The 24,992-nt window shown below is 34.7% G+C and overlaps 1 protein-coding gene across 2 annotated transcripts in view; it reads left to right on the forward strand.

The window, feature by feature from the left end:
• LOC144447037 (contactin-associated protein-like 2) overlaps positions 1-24,992 on the forward strand; it is a 55,960-nt gene that overhangs the window by 16,334 nt on the left and 14,634 nt on the right. For both annotated transcript variants that reach the window (XM_078136906.1, XM_078136908.1), the window contains exons 2-9: positions 12,993-13,121; positions 17,215-17,408; positions 17,779-17,920; positions 18,232-18,441; positions 19,231-19,409; positions 22,773-23,020; positions 23,596-23,747; positions 24,435-24,581. In XM_078136906.1, the coding sequence (XP_077993032.1) occupies positions 12,993-13,121; positions 17,215-17,408; positions 17,779-17,920; positions 18,232-18,441; positions 19,231-19,409; positions 22,773-23,020; positions 23,596-23,747; positions 24,435-24,581 (1,401 nt within the window). The remainder of the gene's footprint in view (positions 1-12,992; positions 13,122-17,214; positions 17,409-17,778; positions 17,921-18,231; positions 18,442-19,230; positions 19,410-22,772; positions 23,021-23,595; positions 23,748-24,434; positions 24,582-24,992) is intronic.

The raw sequence follows: 24,992 nt of genomic DNA on the forward strand, positions 1-24,992 counted from the left end.
CTAGAACAGAATAATCCTATGTAATCCTTATGGCCACACTGACAATATACAATGTACAGTAACACTAATGCCAAAATATGGGACTAAATTATGGGCCTTTAAGCTAAGCTACTTGCCAGTATTCTGATTTCTCATGGTGATGTTTGCTGTTCTATTTATATATCACACCCAATGACTGATGATAATGTTTGCTATTCTATTTATATAACACACCCAATCCCATCTAGATTGCTTCTCTCAAATAAACATGCCTGAAAAGTATGACTGATAATGAAAATATTTGAACATCTTAATTGTAACATAATGTTTACTTTGCCATTGAGAATTGCATTGATACAATGACTACATGTATTTAGATAAGATACTCAGAGAATTGAGTCCACATAGACAGACACACACACACACACACACACACACACACATACACATACACACGTCATGTTTTCAGAAATTGAAAATGTATTTATTACTTATTAACAAGAAAACATTTATCTAATATGATTTGTCATACCTAAAAGTCCAAAAAAATAAATGTACAAACATGAAGGCAAAAAGGGTGTTTTGAATACACAATGTACAGAATCAACAAAACATGTATGTATATATATATACAAAAAAAATAGTTTTACGGAATAATTTTTGTGAAATAAACTTTGTAAAAATGACATGATTTTACAGAGAAATTCTTTTTGTAAACTTCAGTAAAAAATATTTTACAATTTAATAGAAATATTTCTTTCTGAAAGAAATTGTTAAATAAGAATTGTGCAGTTTTAGAAAGATCTTGTGTTTGAAATAGATGTACATTGTACTTCATAATTTTGCATTCCATATGTTATAGACTCAGTGTCATTAAAATGTTGTGCCTAAAATTGAAAAAATGGAAGAGACATAACATACTGTATTTTTTTATGATTGTTGAGATATACTTCAGAGTTTATACTTCTTATGAATTCCTGAGTAGAAGCTATCACTGTTGGCATCACATTAGTAATGTGTAACATAATAGCATAAGATAAAACCAACGAATGGCACAAGTCAAGAAGCTAAATATAGTTTCTTTTTATATGACATACTCAGTTGTAGACTCAGGAATAAACTCCAGTGTCTGACAGATTTCCTGAAAAAATTGTATGGACACAAAAAAAAAAAAAAAAATTTAATGTCAAGTTTTATGCAGGACTACACAAACATGCCATTTATAGAAATGCAGTATGTATAGAGCATAGTCATCACCAGATGTGCACATCATCAGGAGTCGTTTAGAACTAGAAATAGACCTGTCCATGTTCTTTTTTCGTATCGTATTTTGCCTATAATTTCATTGTGTTTCTTTTGTAACAGTATTCTTGTAACGACTTATTTCAGAAATAGAGATCTTCATATGTAATTACAAGGGAAGGCTTGTTAGACAAGTTATTTATGCCAAGCAAGTTGTCATGTCAAATTCCTAATGTAATGCCCCACCCAGCCTCAGCAGCTGGTCTGGCCCACATGCTGAGAATTGTACATGTCAAACATGGACTGATTTACAATATTACTACAATATTAAGGTCACTGAGGACAAGGAGGATTTCAGTAAAATTCCAGAAAATAAATTTTGTTCTTATGTTTCAGATAAGTGAAAATTCTGTAAATATTAATGTTTTCACTATTGCAGCAAATTTGAGTAAACTGCACAGATGTCTGTAGCATTCAGTGGATTGACAGAGTCACTATCTGGCACCCACTCCTGTCTCAGTTTTTAAACAAAACAAAACAACACCACGACCGATTAAATATTTTATGGTTTGATATAATACACACTTCTTTCGTTTAGCTTTGATTACAATTCATGAGATTATCACTATAATATTTATTGTGAAAACGGATCAAATGGTGCAATAGATCTTTTGTAAGTCATCCGCCGTCTGGAGTATAGCATTGTTCAAAATAATGTAAAATTGATATTATATCCATTCAATTTCCTGTCGACAAGTATTTATGCAGACAGTCGTCTGTTCAAAATATGACTACTATTCCATATCTTTTATTTTGTAAGATCTTGTGACAGGGAAATAGAACGCCAGTGATTATCTCGGATTGTTAAATCAGGATAGAATAACAAAACTCTCTAAATCAGGACGAGCCAATGTGTAATTTCATACATGTACTATATCAATCACTACTTAGTATGTTACTAGTCGTATCATAGTTCAGTTATATCTTGCTGTAGGCCGCACTCCACCCTACGTGTACATGTACATGTAGTCCCTCCACCCAAATGTATATGCATGTCATTAAAGTTAACATGACATACTGCTGCCAATGTATTGCCATCCCAGGCCTAATAAAGAAATGGACTACACCCAGTAATTTCTTGTAATCACAGAAATGCATAGAACACTTTGTCAATTTGTTGCATGATATTCAAGTTTCCCCGTACATGTATGTCACCCATCTCCCAATATTTTCAGTGGAAGAATCTTACGATACCTTGAAGGAAACAATTTGTGCTTTGTTCAAGAATGTTAAATTATACCAATGATACAAAATAATGCTAACCAACCTAACTAAAAACATAGTGTATTTCTGACTACAAATGAAAATTTCTCTTCTGAATCAAAAATCCTTGGAAGTAAATCTGAATTTTGTTGATATCTCGTCAGCATCATTAGACATGTATTACAATGGGCTGTTATAACAGTCTATTTTGCTGATGAGACATCAACAAATATTTTGGGTGCTTCCAAGAATTTTTGTAGCGTAAAAGTCGGTCTGAGTCTGAGTAGAAATTTTCATATGTATAGTATATGTAGCTATGAATCCAGGGTCCATAAACATTCATTCTCACATACATGTATGTAAACTTTGTAGTTTGTAGATACATTCTGCAACTTGCTGACATAATAAGATGAAAATTGCCCTTTTTGTAGTTCTCTGTAATTCTCACTAGGTGTTTATATGTAGACATGTAGATTGTATATTTATTAGTCCAGAGACTTGGCTATCTGACTTGCCAGAAAATTCCAATATGTCAAATCAGATAGCCAAGTCTCTGGGTTATACATGTTTGCAATGAAAGGAAATGAAAAGTCCTTTTAGACTATTTACTGACATTGTTAGATCGAATCTAAAGAATTTATTTCAAATATGGAAAAAAAGGTGACCTTTCAGAAAAGAAATTATTCAAGACGGCACACCCCATATTGCGATATTCAAGATTCCAAAGTGTTTACAAACTAAGTTATACTGTACTTGTACAAAATGCAGAAAAATACAGACCTCAGATTTTCATTATAATTACTGACTCTCTGCATATATATGATTTATATGTATGTACCTGTGAAGTCAATATAACCATGCAATTTGTCAATTCTATGTATGTTTATTAAGTGAAATAAATTAGGAATAAACCTATAGATATACAGCTTGTTAAAATTTCATTTGAGTGTTTCGTGGTATTGTCACAGACTTACACAACAGTGTCAACATACAGTATTTACTAGTACATGTATTAAGTGGGCTGTATTAGTATATTGCATTCAGGTACCGTTAAAAGATAAAGAAATAGTCATTTCTATTTCTAAAGTTTAATAATAGTAATACAAGTACAGCCTGGTTCTTGTTAGTGTTCACTGGCTCTGTTTGATACAACCTCATCGAAACCAATAAGAAACTGCAAGATTTAATGAATACAATTTCTTGTGACATTTTGTTCACATGAAGTGATCTAACACTGTAGCAGTAACATGTCGCTATGCAGACATCAAAACATTGGTGCACGCTTGAAAGTGTGATCCATGATCTTGCTATTTTAAATAAGCCATTTTTCGTCTCGCGGCAGATCTCACGAGATCCGCGTGTGAGCCATTGCATTCATAGCAACCGCACGTGAGGGTGGTCAAGCTGAAAGTGTCAAAAGCGTAGCAACACTTATTTTTCTCAACATCATCGCACATGGCCATGGAGAAAGCTTGACCACGATCACATGTTGTTGCTAGGCATATTTGCATAACTTGCATGATCTGCAACAAGACGTAAAATCCTTTATTAAAGTGTAACTTGCAGTTTCTTATGGTTTCTGGGTGGTTGTATCAAACAGAGCCGATGAACACTAACATGAAATGGGCAGTACACACATATACATGTAGATGTATTTTTTGGTGGTGTTCAGGTTCTCCCTTAACAAAAAAAAAACGATGCAAAGCTTTGTTGTCATTTTGAGGCATCCTCTCGATAAGAAAATTGTCCATTAAATACTTGAAACCACTTCATTTTGATATGATACAAAAATGTTACAAAACAGCAAGAAATACCAAGATGCTCTTTACCAAGTTTCCAATTTGTCATTGAGATTGTTGAGTGTTCTCTCGGCCCTCTTGTGATGTGATACAATTCTGTGGAGAATACTGGACTCTGGTATGCACGTACAAAAAATGTATATGTGTATGCATAATACAAATGTACAATGTAATTTGTTGATATTCAATAACATTATCAGTGCATAACTTACAAAATTCCTTGTGTTATCATGTGTTCAAAATACTAGTATTAGATGTGTGGCCTGCATCTATAAAAAAATTGGTCATATCTACAATATGCAGTATTTTATAAATTAATAATCATATCTTGCAACAGTTTGAGGAATGAAAAATTAAAATGATGAATATTTTATCGAATGGTGTGAACTATGACAAGAACTGTAGGCAATTTTCATATTGACAATAAAAAAATATTACATGTACGTGTGGTTGCTATGTAAAACTGAAAGCTGTACGTAAATGTGTACTTTATACCAGCAAAATGTGTGGCACAGTACTACTATTAAATTATATTGTGTTTATTATTAAATATGATTTTGACATCTCAGTTCAAATTAAATCTACATAGAGGTAAAAAAAAGAAGTTAGATATATGCAGAACTATAATATAAATATAATAGTCTATTTTAACAACAAATCTAAATAAATTCAAAGAAGTTGTTTATTTTAATGATAATAAATTAAATAATACATACAATAATTGATACTGTATTAATCCAAATTAAATTCGGAAGTTCAAAGTCGTTCCCTACTTGCGCAGTGCCCAAGTTCCAAAGCAGGAGGAAACCAAGAGTATGTTGGGAAAACCTGTGTTATTCGGTAGTCAAACAAAGCTTCATCATACATACAGATTGGGAAATTTTTTAATGAAACTCAACCAACAACCTAGCCTGTTTACTGCCCTGTTGAGATACATCATTACTAACATTAGTTGGTCATACCTCGCCCTCATGTTCTGACAGCTAGGAGGTACAACCAGCTAATGATGTATCTGATTCTCGATAGCACCGTAAACAGGCTACTGAGAACTCTAGAATTATATCTGAATTATACATATATATATTATATGTACATGTATTCATATTTTCTATCCAAAAGAATTGCTAACGACATTTGACAATAGATGCAGTAGTGTTCACATACACCATTCCATTGGCAGGTGTCACTATGCTATCCATTGTGATGAGGTCAGAGGTCAAGTCAGTGTGTAAGATAGACAACCAACTGTATTTATACAGACTGATAAGACTGATCCATAGACAAAACCATATCTCACAATCTTGTCAAGTTTGAAGTACTTTTATTGTTTGTTGGTTTACTTTAAATGCTATTACAATCTCCTTGTGATGTTTGGACAGTGTCTGGTGGTCTGCCAATATAAGTACAAATATAGACTCTCTCACTAGTCTCAGGAGCATGGCTATTTGCTGTTGTGACTCTCTCCCTGTTAGTCCTTGGGGCATCGCAGTAACACATCAACAAATGATTAGCCCTATGTAGTGAGGAGGGCCTTGATTAGCCCTATGTAGTGAGGAGGGCCTTGACTAGCCCTATGTAGTGAGGAGGGCCTTGATTAGCCCTATGTAGTGATGAGGGCCTTGACTAGCCCTATGTAGTGATGAGGGCCTACTGTACAAGTATGCCTGAGTACAATTATGCAGTAGATATCGGTACATACAAAACAGCTCTTTTAGCAATGAGATGCTTTGATGACTGTGAGAGAGTCTAGTACAAATATACAGACATACATATAATATCAGTCATATGCTACCTGCCTATAACTCTCAAAGTTTACGACCTTGAATCATTGCTACTGAAAAATATAAATTTTAGAGGAAACTTTTTTTTCGAAATGTAGGAAGATGTATTGTCTTTGAATGCTAATATCACTTGTAATGATCATATCCAAGAGTGGAGTCATGATTGTCGTCGAATGGTTAGAGTGGCTGGCTTGGAACCTACAGGTTGCAGGTTTTCTAATTGTTCATGAAGTAAAAGTAAAAAGTCCTTGGGCAAGATTTGAACCACAATTGCACCCCAGTCAACCCAGCAATTGAGAGTTTAGTGTGTTGGTCACATTGAAGTCTAAGCAGAAATTGAAATGACAAAATTACTATCAGTATTTAATACAACAGTAACAATTCTCCATATATACAAATTATGCATTTGTGTTCATAAATTTTGAAATCTTTGAAAGAAGATATCGGAGTTAGAAAATTTGTAGTTCATGAGAAAGTTTGAAACCATTCAACAGTTTTGTTAATAACAAGACCTACTAGACTTGATTTACACTGGACAGAGTATTTCATGATAAGCCATATAAAGTTTTGTTATGTCAAATATGTTGGTAAATCATATACACTTGAAGGAAGTGGCATGCATACACTTGGCATACCAAAACACTGCCTAACTTCTACTTCAGCAGAGTAGGGGGTGTGTTCAAAAAAAATTCTCCTTTAGATAAGTTGATATGTGGTTTTGCAAATTACAGTGTAATCATATGTTGTGAGCAGTATAGCAGTCTGTTGATGTCATGGCCTCAATTGTGTAGTACTGCTAGTAGTCTGTTGATGTCAATAACCATTTCTGCACGTCAGTTTGTCTCTTACACGGACTGAAATCGCTAAGTACAATAAAGTTGTTAGATTAGTGCATTGAAAGTCTCATAAGTACCTGCTTATATTCAGACTGAATTTCTGTTCACTTATAGCAGTTTCTATAGTCACCAGTGGAAATGTCAATTGGCATCTTAGAATATAGTCTTTTTAAAGCTTTTGTACAGTCGCAGCCAAATGATGTGTCATTATAAATTTGTCGGTAGACACAGGATACAAATGTAATTCATAATGACTGATACTCGTAGTGAATTTTAAAGACCAGGGTTTCAATACCAGGTTTTTGCATCAATGTTATTTTATCAGTGCAGCCAGGAAGGATTACATAGAATTATTCCTTTGTTTGGGACCGACTTTTGTGCTATAGCACTGCCATGCAACTATTTTTCATGTCTTAACTGCGCTGTAAATTCTGTGTCTTGTATTTTGTAAAATGTTCCAGACAGACCCTGAATTCAGTGAACCTAATGTGGTGTCTTGAATTCAAGTCTCTGTACTTGATATACTATGGGTGAGTTCAGGATAAAAACTGTTTGCAATCCGTTAGCTAGATTGTCCACAACACTGGAGTTGTGACTGTGTGAACTCTTGTCTACTATGAGAGCTAGCACAGTCACAGCTCCACCACCTAGGACATTCTAGTTAATAACCAATTGCAAACCTTGAACTCACCCAGTATGTATGAACATTGACAAGTAAAAGTATCCCCGAATTATGAAACAGTTTTATACCGAAGATTTAATTCATATTTTAAAGAAGTAAGCTGTCGTAAATTTTAGTGACTTTTGAGCAGTGTCACAGACAAAGACAATTTGACGCGGCACTGACGCACACAATTTCTAATGGTGTACTGAATTTGGTGTTCACCTATCTCTTACTACTCACAAGTAAATCCCAGTTTTTATCATTTTGATTCACAACAACAAAATTTGGCTATCATTAGAGGGCACACTGCTTTGGAGATGTGACGTATGAAATAAAATGTGCATTCAAAAATGCTAATTATGTTTTTTTTTTGTACCACTACAAACCAGTGGCCAACACTCTGTACAGTGAAAGTAAACTAAATATTGAAATTACACTTGGTATAGTCAGGATTCACATTTCAAAAATCACATAATGCTATTTATATCTTCAGAGAAAAGCATGTTACATCTAAAATTGAAATTGTCCTAATTAACAGCAGTTATGCACTCTAATACAAAGGTGACAGGGGAGAAGTTATTTTGTAATTTTCTGTAGCACCGTGTGATAATGGTGAAAATTATGTTTTCATTCACAGCACCTTAGGAACACTGGACCCAACCTCCTTTAATACCTATAATTGCTTCTTATCATATACATATATAGCCAGGCAGAAAATTTGCGTTATTTGATTTGATATATTAAAATGATCCCCTAGAAGAGTGAAAGACGTTCCAAGCAAAGTTCTCTTTTGAACAGTTGTATGACTCTTGTTAGTGTATAAATATATAAATCCAAGCAGTCTTCTTAGTGCAGAGCAAATCAAAATGTTGCATTCTTTGAAAATTTAGTCACGTAGTGTTCTATTAAAGTGACTTTATTTAACTGTCTAAATCAAATATATCATACACAACCACCAAGCATGCTAGTACCTGTGTATGTAAATTTAGTTCATGAAATCGGCAGAACAATTCAACCACCAAGCATGCTAGTACGTGTGTATCTAAATTTAGTTCATGAAATCGGCAGAACGGCGTCAATTGTTCATCAATCCAGCAGTTAATGAGCACACAAAAACAGCTTGAATCTTTAGTCTTGAATTATGTATTAATTCTAAAACATTTCCAGTGCAAAAAGTACTTTAACTTGCAGAGTCACAAAATATATTCTCAAAACATTTTCAACCGAAATGTCATGTTTCATCGTTTGCTCGTGTTTGAAAACAAGGTTGGCGTTGAAATTAGGTTTGAGCCATCCAGGTAAACCCCTAGGGAGATCTCACTGCATGTAAAATAGAGTGGGATTTTATTTTTTTTAAAATTATCATCACACACTATAATAAGACTTTATCTGTCATGACACATGAAATATGAGTTAGTGTCACGCATCAAAACACAACTAAGCGTACAATGCCAGCATCGACGCAAATAATAGTTATTTGTAAAGGTCCCTTCAGAAATGATTATACACAAGTGATGGGTGGATATGTGGTGTGTAGGAAACTGAACATTTATTAAATAAATGCAAAATGACAGAATTACAGAGTTTCAATTTCAGTTTAATATTCAGATATTTAAGATTATTACATTTCATGTTTTATTGACCATTTGAGATCATTTATGAAATTATAATATTTAGCCATATATACAAAATGTGATCTCTGAACATTTAACTTCCATATTTGTCAAAAACAGCAACTGTAAATAGAATATTGAAAGGTCAACAATTTACAAGAAATTTATTCTAGTTCTAATTTTTTAATAATTAATAAAATACTAGTCAAAAATATTTCTTTCGCCTGCTGAGAGTAATTTTCATATCGGAGTCAATATCTGCTGTTGTTAATAAATACTTTTAATGATGGCTCGATTTCGTAAAAATACATTTCATAACTAAAAGTCAAAAACTAAAATTACATTTAAACAAAATCTTATGACCAGTACATAGATTTCATGACGTTTACTGAAATGATTGACAATGAATATTTAAGTAGGTTTCTCTATCTTAAATTTGAGGACAATTGTGTTGTCATGACAACAGAGTATAAATAGTTACAGCCATTCATTTAACAAACAAAAAGGTAATTCAACGTTTTCAATATGCTCATGGGCATTTCAATATTGCAACCTTTCATATTTTAATATAAGATATTGATAAAGAAAATGATGTTTAATAATGAACTCTAACGAATATCTTGTTTTGCACAGTGTAGCGTGTACTAAAAGTAAATGTATTGTATTGTCCACATGAAATGAGATTAGTGGAAGAACCTATCTCATGTTTTCATCAGCATTCCTACATATATTGAAAATGATAACATTATATTATCAATGAATATATAGAGCTATATTAACTTCAGACATTCTCGCTGGTAGATTTTGAGTATTGCTTGTGCAGAGGATGTGGTCGAACTTCACCAACACGAAGCTACATGTACACATGTATGCTCTATGTTGATATGCCACTGCAGGGCTCAAAATTAACAGTAGTCCCATGCCCACAAACTACCAATTCTGGTCATGGGGCTACCATAGTTTGCAGCTGAGTGATAGCCCAACTCAGGCTACTACTGATAATGTGATGAGGATGTAACATTTATGGGCATGAAAGTATTTTAATAATACACATTTTTCCAATAGAGGAAATCTGTTTTCAGTTTAGAAATATCGGACTACAGGTCACAATCCTTGGGCTACCAATTCTGAAACTGGTAGCCCACTAGGACTATCAGAGGAAAAAGTTAATTTCAAACCCTGCACTGATACATAACTATTTCTTGTGACACACCAAAATTTGATGTTCCTTTATCCCTTACTACATGTACATGTACATGTAGACTTGGCCATCTGGCCCAATGTACTGGTTTGACATACATTGTTCTTGCACACAACATGGTCAAACCAAATATCAAGCCAGGTATATTCTTGTACTTGTAACCAAATTATTTGGGCTACAAATTGTAAAGGGGCTCACTCATATTTTGATGTGATGTATATACATGTTTACATGTATAGATAATATAGACCATATGTTATGCCATAATACATGATGGTAGAATTGTAAGGTCATGATTCACTCTATTGTTATGCTAAATACCTCATCAGGTGATATGACCTGTACAATGGAATGGAAACAGTTCACCTGCTTCCATGTATAAAGTGACATCAAGACAAACAAGTAGTGCCTTGGGGCTTCATCCGAGTTAATTTACATAAATTTACATATTAACGTTCCAGACTGGAATTCACATGCATACAAACATGGATATTTCAACTATTAGTATGCATTTATGGCTTCCTATGTTATTTAGGATGCTTCCCTTTATTGCCAAAATTGAGCTATCAAGGATTTCAAAGTTCTGTATCGTAATTTGTACATTTTGTATATGGTAATTTTACCTGCATATTTACTGACAGACGTAATCAAATTATAAAACTGATTGTTACAGACACAACATGCTATCTGCATGTCTGAATGTATGCATTGTTAAAATGTGGGCATTATACACCCACACTGTATCAGTGTATGTATGGTACTGCCGTTTATCACGTCAGCATTAATTAACATAGACATTTGTAAACTATTGAACCACTATCAATCTTTGAAATTATGTGAAATCAACACTAGAGCGTGCCACACCTGTGGATTTGTCTTTTGCAGAATTTCAACATGCCATGCGGGTAGTGTTTCAATAGATCAAATTTCAGTTATCGCTCAGCTACATTTTGTACCTCTACAGATGAGGTGAGCTTTCATGATCACAGTAGAAGTTCTTATCTTAAAATATCAACTCTTATATATTGTTCAAAAAGGGGAATTTATATTCGTGCATTCAGTATGTTACAAGTATCTGTTGTACTTAAATATATTTCATTTGCTGGTCATAATTCATACTTGAATGTAAATTACATTTTGTAGGCCATTCATGTCATACAATTGATGCTAACAGTGTTAGATAATGTAAATTTCATGTGTGAGTGACAATACATTGCCCTCTGACCTCATTGAAAAGATGTCATAAATGCAATATCATTATATTAAGAGAATACATATAGTGAAATTTGATTTGTAATGATAGCTATTTTATCTTGATTTACTAAAGGGAAGAATGATTGTACAGTAACGTTCAAAGTCACTATAATGAAATATAAACATGCATTTTGGTTCGTTTTTTATGCATCAAGACTTTCAAACTCCCTCACATAATTATGTCTTCAATTATCCTTCTCAGTTACCTTTGTAGCTATACAGAATTTGAGCCTACACAAGCAGAAATTGAGTGTATTCAAGTCTGTTAACCATTCTAGAAGTATAAAGGCACAGCTATACATCACTTATAATTTGAATTTCCCTTAGATGAGATGGCATTGAAATGATAATGGAAAGATGCTGCGGAAATGTGTGTCTTGTCTAGGTCAATAGATATAATTTTTTGCTACATCCGTTGTAGTCATTGAATATCATATTTTATGAGGTATTGGACGATAAGTTATGGAGATTAGAAAGATTAGTACAATTGTCCTAAATTGCAGGCTCACAAATAGGGTTGCATATGGGTTGAACTTCAGCCCAGTGTACTACAGTGTATGTACTTGTTCAGTTTGGTCCTGAATAAAAGATAACAAAATGGCAATCTTATATAAAAGAATGAAGTTGAACGGTATTTGTCCTTGTAATATAGTGTAATTTTGAACATTTGCTTTTCTGAATTGTGTATTTCAATCTACAGCATCATTACATTGGATGTTTTAAAAACAACAACTTATGGAGACAATAGTCGGCCATATTTGATTACCCAGAGTTCTTTACAATGTCAAAGGTTACAGTATGATAGAAACCTTGGTAGTCAATTCATAGTCTTGTTCAAATGTACAAAATCATTCAATTTCTAGAAACTTGAAGTAATCAACAATATAAAATTCAATTTGATAGTGCTTTCCACGTTTTATGCAAGTACTGCTTCATGGACCTTTATAGTACATGTAGCTGAAAGAATTATTTATGAAAAAGAAAAAAATGAACATTTGTAATTCCAAGTACTGTCTTTAGAGTAGCTTTTAAGAACCATTGAAGAAATCCAATATGGCTACCAAACTGTCAGTGCCTGTTGCCAACTCTGATGTTTTACTGCAAATGTAGTGCAAGGTTTTTTGTAATCCCTGAGTTCGGGGAAAATACCCTGAAATACTTTTAATTTTAAAGAATTTCAGCTGAGGTGTGAAACGATTCAAAGATTGGAGATTCACTGCTGATACACAGAAGTACTAAATTGCTGTGTTTCTTCAAACTTGACATTGAACATCAAAGGTCAGATAAAAGTGTAAACTAGACGTATTAAAAATGAAAGAAAGAATAACATTTTTTGTTTTCATTTTCTTCTTCCTTGTAGATGATGAAGTGTGTGGCGGTTCACCACTTGGTATGGAAGCAGGGTCTATAACAAATGGACAGATCACAGCAAGTAGTGTTTTCAATGTTAGAACAGAACCATACTACGCAAGGCTACACAGGGGTGAAGGTGAGAATAAAAGTGGATTTATTTATTCATCTTAGCCTCATTCTAATAGTTTGCCAGATATTTGTACATGCTCTAAATTTCTACCAATGCCATAATTATATTAAGAATGTTATCCCTACAACACTTGGTGTTTTACAAATTGTTCTATCTAGAACAACATCTGTTTCCTATATCATGTTGTGGTATAGTAAATCTAGTAAAATTTGGATAACCTTGTTTCATGCTGTGACGTGGAATTCATATTTGATTATTATGTTCTATTTCATTACCATCTTGTTTGTTGCCTTTGGTGTTGTCATGACCTTGAGAAATACTATAGTGTACATGTACTGCAATTCTCTGTATATGAACTAGGATATTATTGCCTGGGTGCATCATGAAAATAACAAACACTCATTTTCTTGGTTGACACCATAACTTCCACTCCACACACTTCACATTCATTGCTATAGGTGCATGTGAGAATAAGTCGACCTTCTTGTTCTATTTTGACCCTCTGTGAGGAAAAATGCCATTGCAGGTACTGAGAATTTGAGCAGCGTGCAGTTACATTTGCGTATTGTGTTTGCTGCTATATAGGTGTTGCTGTGACACTGAAATGTCATAAATTGCTGCGATTTGAGCAGTGTGCAGCTACATCATGTTGCTGTTGTGTTGCTGTTACACTGAAATGTGATACATTGTGTAGTATGCTACGACTTGAGCAGTGTGCAGCTAATCTTGTTTCTGTTGTACATGTAGGTGTTTGCTGTGACATCGTGAAATGTGGTACATAGAATTCTGAAATTTGAGCACAGCTAGATCTTGTTTGTTGCTCTTGGTGTTACCGTGACCATGTGAAATGTCATGTAGTGTTGTGATATAGCTGTGTGTAGTCAAGCAAGGCCAATCATTAATCTTCAGTTCATAACAGCAATGATTTAACCTACATACACATATACAGTTCACTTTCAACTGAATTTCCCACATAACCTGTTGACATGAAGTGTGTCTTGCTAGCAATCTGGATCTATACTCCTTGAAAACTTTTGATTTAATTGCTATGGCAAATGAAAATTAATAGATACATGCATGTACACATTTACTGTTCTCCCCATCTTTGAATAAGACACACAGCGAAAGTGCATTTCATCTTAGCCAATTGTTCAATTCAGTGTTTTTATCAAATTGAATGTTATCAGAACTAGCGTGGAGTCAAGTTTTGTGGATTTTTGCTATCGTCTCCCATCACGCCTAGTATAATTCTAATAGTTGTGGTATCAAACCTAAAATTAGACACAGTGATATCCCATGGTAATCTACTTACATATGTAAGATATGGTAATCTACTTACGTACGTACGATATGGTAATCTACGGTACCTACGTACGTACGATATGGTAATCAAGTTTACATGGTACTGTTCCAATTTCCTTGTTGTTCTTATCATGTGGTGACCGCTATTAACATCATCTGATAGCAGTAAATTAAAAAAACAAATAAGAATTTTCACCGGTTTTCTGGGCAATGCTTCATTGAAAGTGATTATATTTTTGAAAAGTAGTAGTGTTATTCCAGACATGATGGGAAGAGGCGATAACCGAAATCCTCACACGTCTTGACTTTTGGCTATATCAGAACAGACGTTGTTGTCGGAATAAGGTAATATTGGTGAGAGTGAGACTTCCTTGTCTTGAAAGAATACATGAATAGACCTGATAATTGAAGTCAATCTAGTCCCTCTGAGCCCATGTTTTGTATACATTATATTAGCCCCAATTTGTTTAGTTTATTACATTCCCACAACTTACATGTAATTGTGGTTATCAGTTGTATGTAGAAATGAGTCATGCTGGTTTATCAAATCATGATATAATTACACCCCCATGTTTTTTGATAACTAGTAATTTGGTATTAAACCTGACCACGATGTCGTGCTGAGTAATAATGTGTTGATGTTTTATTGCCAACATTCCAATACTACAGTTTATGGTGTCACTTTATAAACCAATATTGCACTCAATAAAAAACAGGACTGCTCTAACTCAAGGACAACGTTTGTCCAAATAGTCTGCATTCTTCTAACCAGTGGCAGTTATGGTCAACTTGAAAACACTTGAGATGGTGATTAGAGGCTGATAAAGTTAAAAGAGGAAATTGTGCTGCCTGTGAAATGTCAAAATGAAAAGGAAAAAAGATGTATACACCACAGTAACATGTACAGTGTATATGTACATATCACACACACACACACATACATACATACATACATACATACATACATACATACATACATACATACATACATACATACATACATACATACATACATACATACATACAGAACGTACGTACAACGTACGTACATACACCACATACACACACACACATACATACCATACATACACACATACACACATGCATACATGTGTTTATATTTACCTGTTTGAATGCTTTAACTGTTTAAATCAAGAGTTCCCCTCCCCCTCCCCCTCCCCCTCCCCCTCCCCCTCCCCCATGAACATGTGAATAGATAAAGCAATAATTGCTAATAATATACCAAATTACAGTCATTAAAAATACTGCCTACATCACCCTTGATATTAATGTCCAAGAATATAATAAAATCTGGGCCTGTACATGTACTGATGTAGAATTTTTGTATGACCTTTGACTTGTGACCTTTAACTCTGACCTACTGGTTATATTCATTGTTTATTCCAGGTTTAAAGTGAAATAAACAAAAAATTGCTAATTTTCCATTCTTGCTAATTGACAACAACATCCTAGATATTGGCGTCAGTGAACATTTAATACTGTGAACATAATATGTAAAATATGCATGTACGAGTAACCTTTGACCTCAGAATATATATAAAAGCAAACATGAGTCAAATTGAATGAATAGCATGGAAGAATATGTCAAAATATGGAACACAAAATAAAAATATCGTGGCCACAGCTGCTGAACAGTTGTGGTTGATATATGACATCATATGGTTGAGTGGGTGTGTCTTGATATCAACATGAAAGTTTATATACTGACTCACTGTTGTTGTCCAAGCCACACTTTATTTATATATAGATCAAATAGTTAGTAAAATACTTGGTGGTCATAACCACATATTAATAGGGTGTACGTGCCAACCTGTGAGTGTTCAGTGATAAAATGTTTTTTGTTTAGGTTAGGGAACCCTTGTACATGTAGTAGAAAGGGTGAAATCTGGTAAAAATGACATATTTTCCCATCCCGTAATTTTCTTATCTGAAAGCTTTTAAAGTGGCTTAGGAAATCAGATGAACTTTACCTAGAACACTACTGTAATATCATAGTATCATATAATATGTCGACATTGTATTTGTAATTTTGGATTTATTGTAGATCGTTGTAGCTCCCCCCCCCCCCCCCCATTATATCCATGATAGGTACCCAGTTAAATACTTCATATATGGGTGGTGTATTTTGTAAAATGTATACATACCAGCAATTGAATGCAGTATGTTTTCCAAACATTTCATATTTTGATGTGTCATATTGACTCTCTGTAGAAAATGTATTCCCCACCCTTATGTGTAGACTAAATACGCAATGACATATTTAAAACTGCTCTACTTGTAACTGGAGTATTATTTTGTCAATCAGCCAACTAATAATGTATTCATTGAAATTTGTTATGATGCCAGTAATTTAGATATTGTTTTATGTTATTTAGGGATTGGTTGTATCAATAAGTTGTACAGTAACATGTTGAAATTGTGACTTGCATTAGTGCAGACCCCAAAAATCAATGTGATTGAATTTATTGTACCAACCATGTCATGTGTGACAGCTGCATACATGTGAGTCAGTGTAGATTCAGGGTGTACAGTATTATGAGAAACTCAGTAACATGTATAACGTAGGGGAATGGGTGTGACATGCATACAGTTCCCTTCAGTATTTGCAATAGTTGTGAGTTATGATAAATGGAGTAAACACTAAAACCATGATAAATTTCAAGATGTCATCTACCCAAATAAAAATATTAAATAAATATGCTGCGAGAAAACAACAAGTATGGCTTTGATATATATTGTGTTTTGTAACTCATGGATTTTTTGTGTTCAATTTCAGGAGACGGAGGGTGGACAGCTTCAACTCAAGATAATAATCAGTACCTGACCATCGACTTAGCAGTACAAACAGAGATCACTGCCGTGGCAACACAGGGAAGACAAGGAAGTGAGGAGTGGGTGACACAATACACACTACAGTATAGTGATGATGGAGAACGGTGGTTGGACTACACAGAACGTGGAAGTAAAAAGGTAGGAATGTAGAAGTGGTGGTGTTGAAAATGACATGAAATTTGAAATTTCAGAGTCCATATTTGCATAATACAGCGAAATGATCTACAGAGTCAAATGACAAATTTGGATCCAAACAAAAGAAAATTCTGATATTGTCATTGAGGGCGCATGTTATTCTAAAAAGTAATCTTCTACTCATATCATGCTTTAAGCTTTGAAATGTGTAGTATAACAAAATGCTTCTATTTTTGCACAAAAGTGAGTTAATATTTATCAAGAAAAAGATGGAAATTAAATTTGGTATTCTTTGTTGAAGGCGAATAACTCCTGATATAAATTTTTTTTAAATCTTATTTTAAAAAATGAGTGGTATTGCTTTTACTTTCAGACATTTGATGGGAATACAGATGCTGAAACAGTAGTAAAACATGAACTAAGTGATGAGATTATTGCCAGGTATATCCGTTTCAATCCTAAAGGATTTAATAAACAGATGTCAATGAGAGTAGAAGCATATGGATGCATTCATGGTAAGTTCCAAATAAATGTACATAATGGTGACCCTGATTGTTTTTATGTTTCTCATTACGTTGTCATGGCAACTATGAGTCGGTCGGTCGATATTTAAAAAAAAAAGTAAAAAAAATTAAAAATCATCTTCATGTTTCTCAGCCTCTCCTTTTCCTCCTCTCTATCTTCCTTTTCTTGGATGTACAGTTACACTCATGATAAGTTTGTATGTGTACAAAAAGTACTTCATGCCACACATGTATACTGGAGGAGCTGACACAGGAAGTACATAATTAATTCACCAATGTTGTATTTATTTCCATGGTTACAGATGCTGACACTGCTACCTTTGATGGCAATAGTTATGTCATCTTTGATGTGAGTCCATCGAATCAACATCTAGCGATAGAAAACAACGAAATCAAGTTCCGTCTTAAAACTAATCGTCCTGATGGTGTAATTCTGGCTGGATCAGGAACACAGACTGATTACATCGTGTTGGAACTAGTGGATGGCTATTTATTCCTCAATATTGATCTAGGTAAGATTGCACTCTTTTGTGAAGTCATATTATTTTTTTAAAGTCAGGTGTATATATCAATTTACAGAGAGAGACATGAACGCTGATTAACTATATCATTGCATGATCAAGGTCCGAAGTAGACAATCGAAATGTCGCATTCGTTTTCCAATTCATCGTTCCAAAGTAACTGTATTGTATTGCCGTATTGATTCTTAGAACCATGAACAATATATTCTCCATTATATATATCACAATCATAGTGCTTTTCTAATCCTGCAGTGATACTATGATTTTTACATCTAAGATATTATGCTGGCAGAAATATAAATAACTGAATATGGTACACCATATTCCCTCTTGGCAGCCATTGTTCAAAGCATTGGCACAAGAGGGTGTCAGAGATTAGGGCAAAATGAGAGATAACTCTGGCTAAAACTTTTGTCATGGATACCAACCACATGGCAATACATGAAGTAGTCAATAAACCAGAAGAAGATAACTGTGAATTCCTAAAAATGACATTATCTCAAATAACTAAGCAGTCTGGCTGGAAATGCAAACGAAGTTAATCGTGACATATTGAGTTATGGTGATTTTTCTCATTTCTGAATATCACTCCTAGTGTTCAAAGTATGTAATCTTTTGTTTTTTTCATCACCTGTATTATGGCTGAAGTATTCCAGGAATGGTAGGGTTGTGTAATTGCTTTAATAAGGCTTAGTACAAGAGTTTAAATTACCATGGTACAAAGTTTGAGTTTTCTCTGTATTAGATGGGATTGTATTCTATTTTTTTGTTCCACTACAGGAAGCAGTTCTAAGATTGAAGGGGCAACGCAGGTAGCACTTGGTAGTTTACTGGATGACAATCATTGGCATAATGTTCATATTGTGAGGAGAAAGAAACAAATCACCATGACAGTTGACAGACATACTGTTACGGCTACCACAGAGGGAGACTTTGAGAGATTAGATCTGGATAAAGTTGTAAGTATACTGGATTCTCTAGTCAGTGTTAGATACACTGTATGAAGTCTACACAGAGTTTCAGTCTGTGCCTGTAGTAGGTAACATAACTTTCAGTTGATTTTCAGCATTGATGGGTTGTGGGTAGCCAAATGGTGAGCTTGTGTGCCTCTTATACAAGTATTCACTGCAGTCTGGGTTTGAACCTCAGCTCCAGCTCGGTTTGATTAAAGATTTCCCAGATCTGTATTAAGAATGATGATGCTCAGTTTGACCCTACCAAACAATGGAATTTTCCCCCTGGGTGTTCTGGTTTCATCCTGCTTCAACACTAGAGGGCACTGCACAAGTGGCGGCCATATTTGAATTTATGAATTTGATTGAGATTAATAAAGTATATATTAAGGTATCTGTGCGGGCTAGGACGTCAGGTGAATTTATCAATAAAACTATGTAAATCCACTCATACATTTTTATTTAGACGCACTGGAGTCGGAACTAGCAAAGGGCATACCGTCAATAAGCAGTAACACAGCCACAAACTTTGACCAACTAAGAGTAATTGACATTTTGCTGGGGAGTCTGATGCGCCCTCTACGACAAATTCCTGAGTAACACACACACGGGGAGTGTGAGAGTCTGCCGTAAAGATGTTTTAGTATTTTAAATGCCTGACTGTAAAACGTTGAGTGTCGGCATTTTTGTCAATTGTTATAAATTTAAAGACGAAAAAAAACGTTTGATGGATGACAATTTTTTTGTCATCGTAAGCATGTGCTTCTGACAGAATCAGGTGCCCGCAGAAGTAACGCCCACACTCCGAGTTTAGCATAAGTTCAGAAGTACGGCGTCGATGTATTATGTACACACGTACACGATCTCAAGTCAAATGATTTTCCTTCCACGTTTTGTTTTTCAAAATTCGGTGAAGGCTGTTTTATGATTGATTAAACTTGTTCTATTTCCAAAAGCCATGGTGTCATCTCTGAAAGCAGTCAATCTTAACTAAACTACACGTATTACTATTCACGTCGTATTCGTTTCTAGACTAAAACTAGTAAAAGGCAAATATAAAATCACCGTGTCACATGTGCGAGTACGAGTTCACATCGATACAACCACAAGCGATGTATTTCAAAACAAATGCATGCGGTACGGTGAATACTGATCGAGCCAAGTTTGGTCTCCGTAGCGGTAAATATAATCCCAGTATGTCTCTACGATGTTAGTCGATGTCATGACTAGCTGATAGTGCCAACAAATATTGAACATTTTATGAACGGCTTAGATACATTTTAAGAGTCGCTTTCCTGAATAAAACAACCATTTTCAGATTGCATGCCGACATGGGCGACACATCAAGTAATCAAAGACACAACAACAAAGAAATCAAAGCAACTGTGTTTATTTATAGCAATCTGCGGATAGAAATCATGATTTTCCCAGGGAATGATACGTAACACACGTCAATATTACACTGAGGACCTAACTGAAACATTGAAACATTTTAATTTTGCTCACATTGTACATTTGAGTCGTCATGGACTATCGAACAGGCAATTTCAGTAACGACGATTTGCATCATACTCATAGACCTCATGTTTGCTTGTACCGCGCCGTTCACACGTGTGAGCTCACACTATAGGCAAACTCGCTCTGTCTTCTTGGGCTAATGGAATGCGTATGGTTGCCTGCAGACACAAATTTATGGTTGTCTGCAGACACAATTTTTTCTATGTAATTTTTATTGAAAATGCGTAAAATACATAAGATTTGCTGTAGTCCGGTGCGTAGTTTCAGAGGGAGTAATTCGAAACTCTAGTCTGACAATTGTCCTCCAAGGTCATATTCATAATCTACCGTCACCCCGCACATACAAGTTACGTCTGCAAGCATGAGTCATGACTAGATATGATCACACGGAAACACTGTCCCTCCATTCTCAGCCAAGGCCTCGTAACGAAGTTTGGAACGTCTTTTACCTATTTTCGTTTTCGGCATCGTGGTAGTGTATGCCAAATATGGTAGTGAGTCTTCGAGGGTTGTCCAACGCCAGCTAAAAGTTTTCATAACACGCTGTAGAAAGTAACTCAGCGGCCGTATGCTCCGTATTGAAATCAAAGATACGCATGCGCAATATGCATGAGTTTGTTGATGTCCCCCTAGCCTTGACACAGTTGATCGCATTACCGAAACGCTACATATTAGCAATGTAAGCGGCCATATATCAGAGTGTTAACCTGTTTTCAAGCCATATTACGATTTCCATTCATTCTAGAGGGTTCAAAGAGACAGAATCACTTCCGCGTTCGCGAGTATTGTTTTTACAAGTACCGTCGAAATGGTTGAGAAATTGTCAAAAAATGGGATTTTTTTGCCATTTTGACCATTTAGAACGTTTCTTCATTTTACTCGTTCTAGCTTATTATACATGCTAGGGAATTCGGGTTTGTTTTATTTGATAATTGAGATGAAGGACGAGAAACTGGTTAGAGGGATTTTTTGTTAGTGAAACAGGCACTCGGCACTACTTTGTTGAAAATGGGGTACGCATACAACAAAATTTGCCTTTTTGACAATTAATTTGAAGCATTTTGGATCAAAATTTCAAAATTTTGTCTAGACAGATTTTGACATGTTTATTTATGATCACAACTGTAAAAAATTTAAAAAAAAAAAATCAAAATTGCCTATTACAGAGTGGAAAATATGAAAAATATGATATAATAATATACACAGGTGTCAAATTTCATCATAATTTAAACAAACTCTACTTTAATGTTTTTAATGTTATGATGAATATTAAAGGGACAAACTCAGAAAATTTGGTGTCAATATCTTTATTTTTAACAAAGTTACAACAATATTTCTACAATAAAGAATTGGATGAAAAATAGCCTATACAACAACCTTAATATTATTATATTATTAGGCCTACAAAAATTGTGTGATTCTGATTACACTCAATTTTAGAATAGGTGGGAAAGGTAGATTTGTTTTGAAAGAATTTAATTTTTTTTTATGTGGACATAAGTGTCTAGTTCAGGTAGTTATATTTTCTGTTGTTTTCCATATGGTCTCTGTGTTATTGGTTTCTTCCCATCAGATGTACAGCCATGACATTGGAAGAGCAGTTTTATTTTGTCTTTTTAAGTTGATATCTGTTTCTGCATCCACCATTTGTCCTGAAACTTCCGCAATTTTCGCGATTTTATTATTTTTTTTGTGGAATATGTAAAAAATATACATGAACGACTTTTGTTCTGAAATCTGAGCTGTTCATATTTTTAAGTATAAGTTTGAAGTCTAGATTTTGGACTCGGACAGTCCTAGAAAACCATATCATGTCTTCACTAGCAATGTTCTTTTCTTTTTTTACTGTAGATAACATTTGGTGGTGCTGCTAATTTTGATGACCCTGGCATCTCAGTGGAGAAGAACTTTGTTGGCTGTCTTGAAAATGTCTACTTCAATAATGACAATATCTTAAGGTCACTTGAAGAATCATCACCCAACTTTAGACTACACGGAGATATACAATATGTCTGTCAAGATCAGGTTATCGTACCGATAACTTTCCCATCAAGAGAGGCTTATCTTAGACTAGTTGGAAGAGCATCAAATCAGTTTCTGTAAGTTCTCTTTGATCACACTGATCTCCTTGGACTCTACTACTGTCTTATCAACAAAACCACAGGGCATGATGGGTAATTCTTTGTTCTGACCCAACTTTGTCTATAGGTGTGCCAGACAAATGTTTTTCACACCGTCTAGTTTTAAACCTAATCTGACTTTGGCCTTTAACCATTGGAAATTCCTTGTGTAACAAAGTTAAAAAATAACTATATTTGATTGTTTTCAAGGAAAACGGTAATTTATGTTTCACTATAATTTAAATGGGCTTTTTAGCTGCCTAAGAAGCTGAAAACACTCCTGTCAAGAAATTTAAAAAATCCAATGTGAATATGTTGATTTGAAGTGAGACCATCCTATTTTTGTGAATTAACAACATCGATAAATGTGATCTATAGAGGGCGCTGTTGTAACCCAATCCTTTATCACACCCCTGTTCACATTTGAAATACCTTACTACTGACTTGATTGACTTGTTCAACATATCAGTAACATTATTAATATTTTAGCTAATGACAACCTTCCCAGATAATTCTGATCTTTTTCTACCATTCTTATCATTCAAACATTACAGCGTTCAATTTGATTTCCGTGCATTTGATACTGATGGTCTGATTGTCTTTAACCAACTCCAAGATGACGGCTGGATTATGGTCAGTTTACAAGATGGCCGTCTACTCACAGATGTCATAACAGCAACTGCAGGTCCTATTAAGATGGAAGCAGGTAATGTCCAACAGCCTTAACAGATAGCTTCTGTTTTTGCCCTGTACATAACACTTTCTTCATTGTAATAAGCTATTCACTCTGTTCTAGATAGTTTTATTTACCAAGGTGATAATGTCCACCAAGGAACACAAAGAGAAAGAGAGCCAACATCTTTAGAGACAATTGCTCAGTGTCGTATAAGCTCAACAAATGAACGTCGTTCGATTATGTCAAAAACCCCTCCCCCTACACCTAAATGAACGTTCACAAGTGTGACATTAAATGTTTATGTATGATGTAAACTATGATGAAAACTGTAGTGGTCACACCACTATGATTGATGTAATGTAAAAACATAGTAAACACATTAAAATATTACCAGAAACCCAGCACCATATCTCAAATTAGAAATCAATATTTTGTTAACTTATCAACATCTCAGTAGTAAATACCAAAGCTGTTATCATTAAAAGAGTGAAAGTTTTCCATCGAAATTTGGTTAAAAATAAAAGTGCGAAAATGAAGTTCAGCAATTGCATTGATGCCAGACCTCCTCCCCTCCTAAACAGACGAAGTTTGATTATTGAGCTTGTGTGACATTGTGCAATCGTCATTAGCCACCAACTCTGTCAATTTGACCTTCATAACTCCACTTGTGTGTCCTTGATCTCACTTGAGTCACCGTTATTCATTATCAATGTCTAGGTGAGAACCTGAATGATGGACAGTGGCATTCTATCCGAGTTGAAGTCAAGAACAACTTCGCACAACTGAGAATTGATGGCAGAGAGTGGGACACTGACAGACTGATCAACATCCAGACAACCACTCGCTACTACGTCGGTGGTGCACGTAAGTTATACAGCAAGACGTGTACAATGTCAACAGTGGGAATTGAAATTCCACTCAAAAAATATACCAGTGTTCTTTAAACACTTCGCACTCCATTCCATCAGACACCCTTTACCCTGAATAAGCTACCTTTTAAAATCTTATTTCTGTCTCTGGTGTCTGGTTAAGGTATACACAGGGACCTCCCAACTGTAACTGGAGTCCTGGGCGATATTAATATTCATGAGCTAATTAATATTCATAATATAATTAGCATAACCATAAATACATAGCAATGAAGAAAAACAAAGTGGTGCTATATGAGTTTCACTCATGTATAACCACAGGTGTCTGCAGAAGGAACTCAGGCCAGCTTTGAATATCTTCCTACTCTTTGTTTCAAAGTGCCATTAGGAGGTCTCTGTACAAATA

This window comes from Glandiceps talaboti, chromosome 16 (assembly GCF_964340395.1).
Source record: "Glandiceps talaboti chromosome 16, keGlaTala1.1, whole genome shotgun sequence".
Lineage (NCBI taxonomy): Eukaryota > Metazoa > Hemichordata > Enteropneusta > Spengelidae > Glandiceps > Glandiceps talaboti.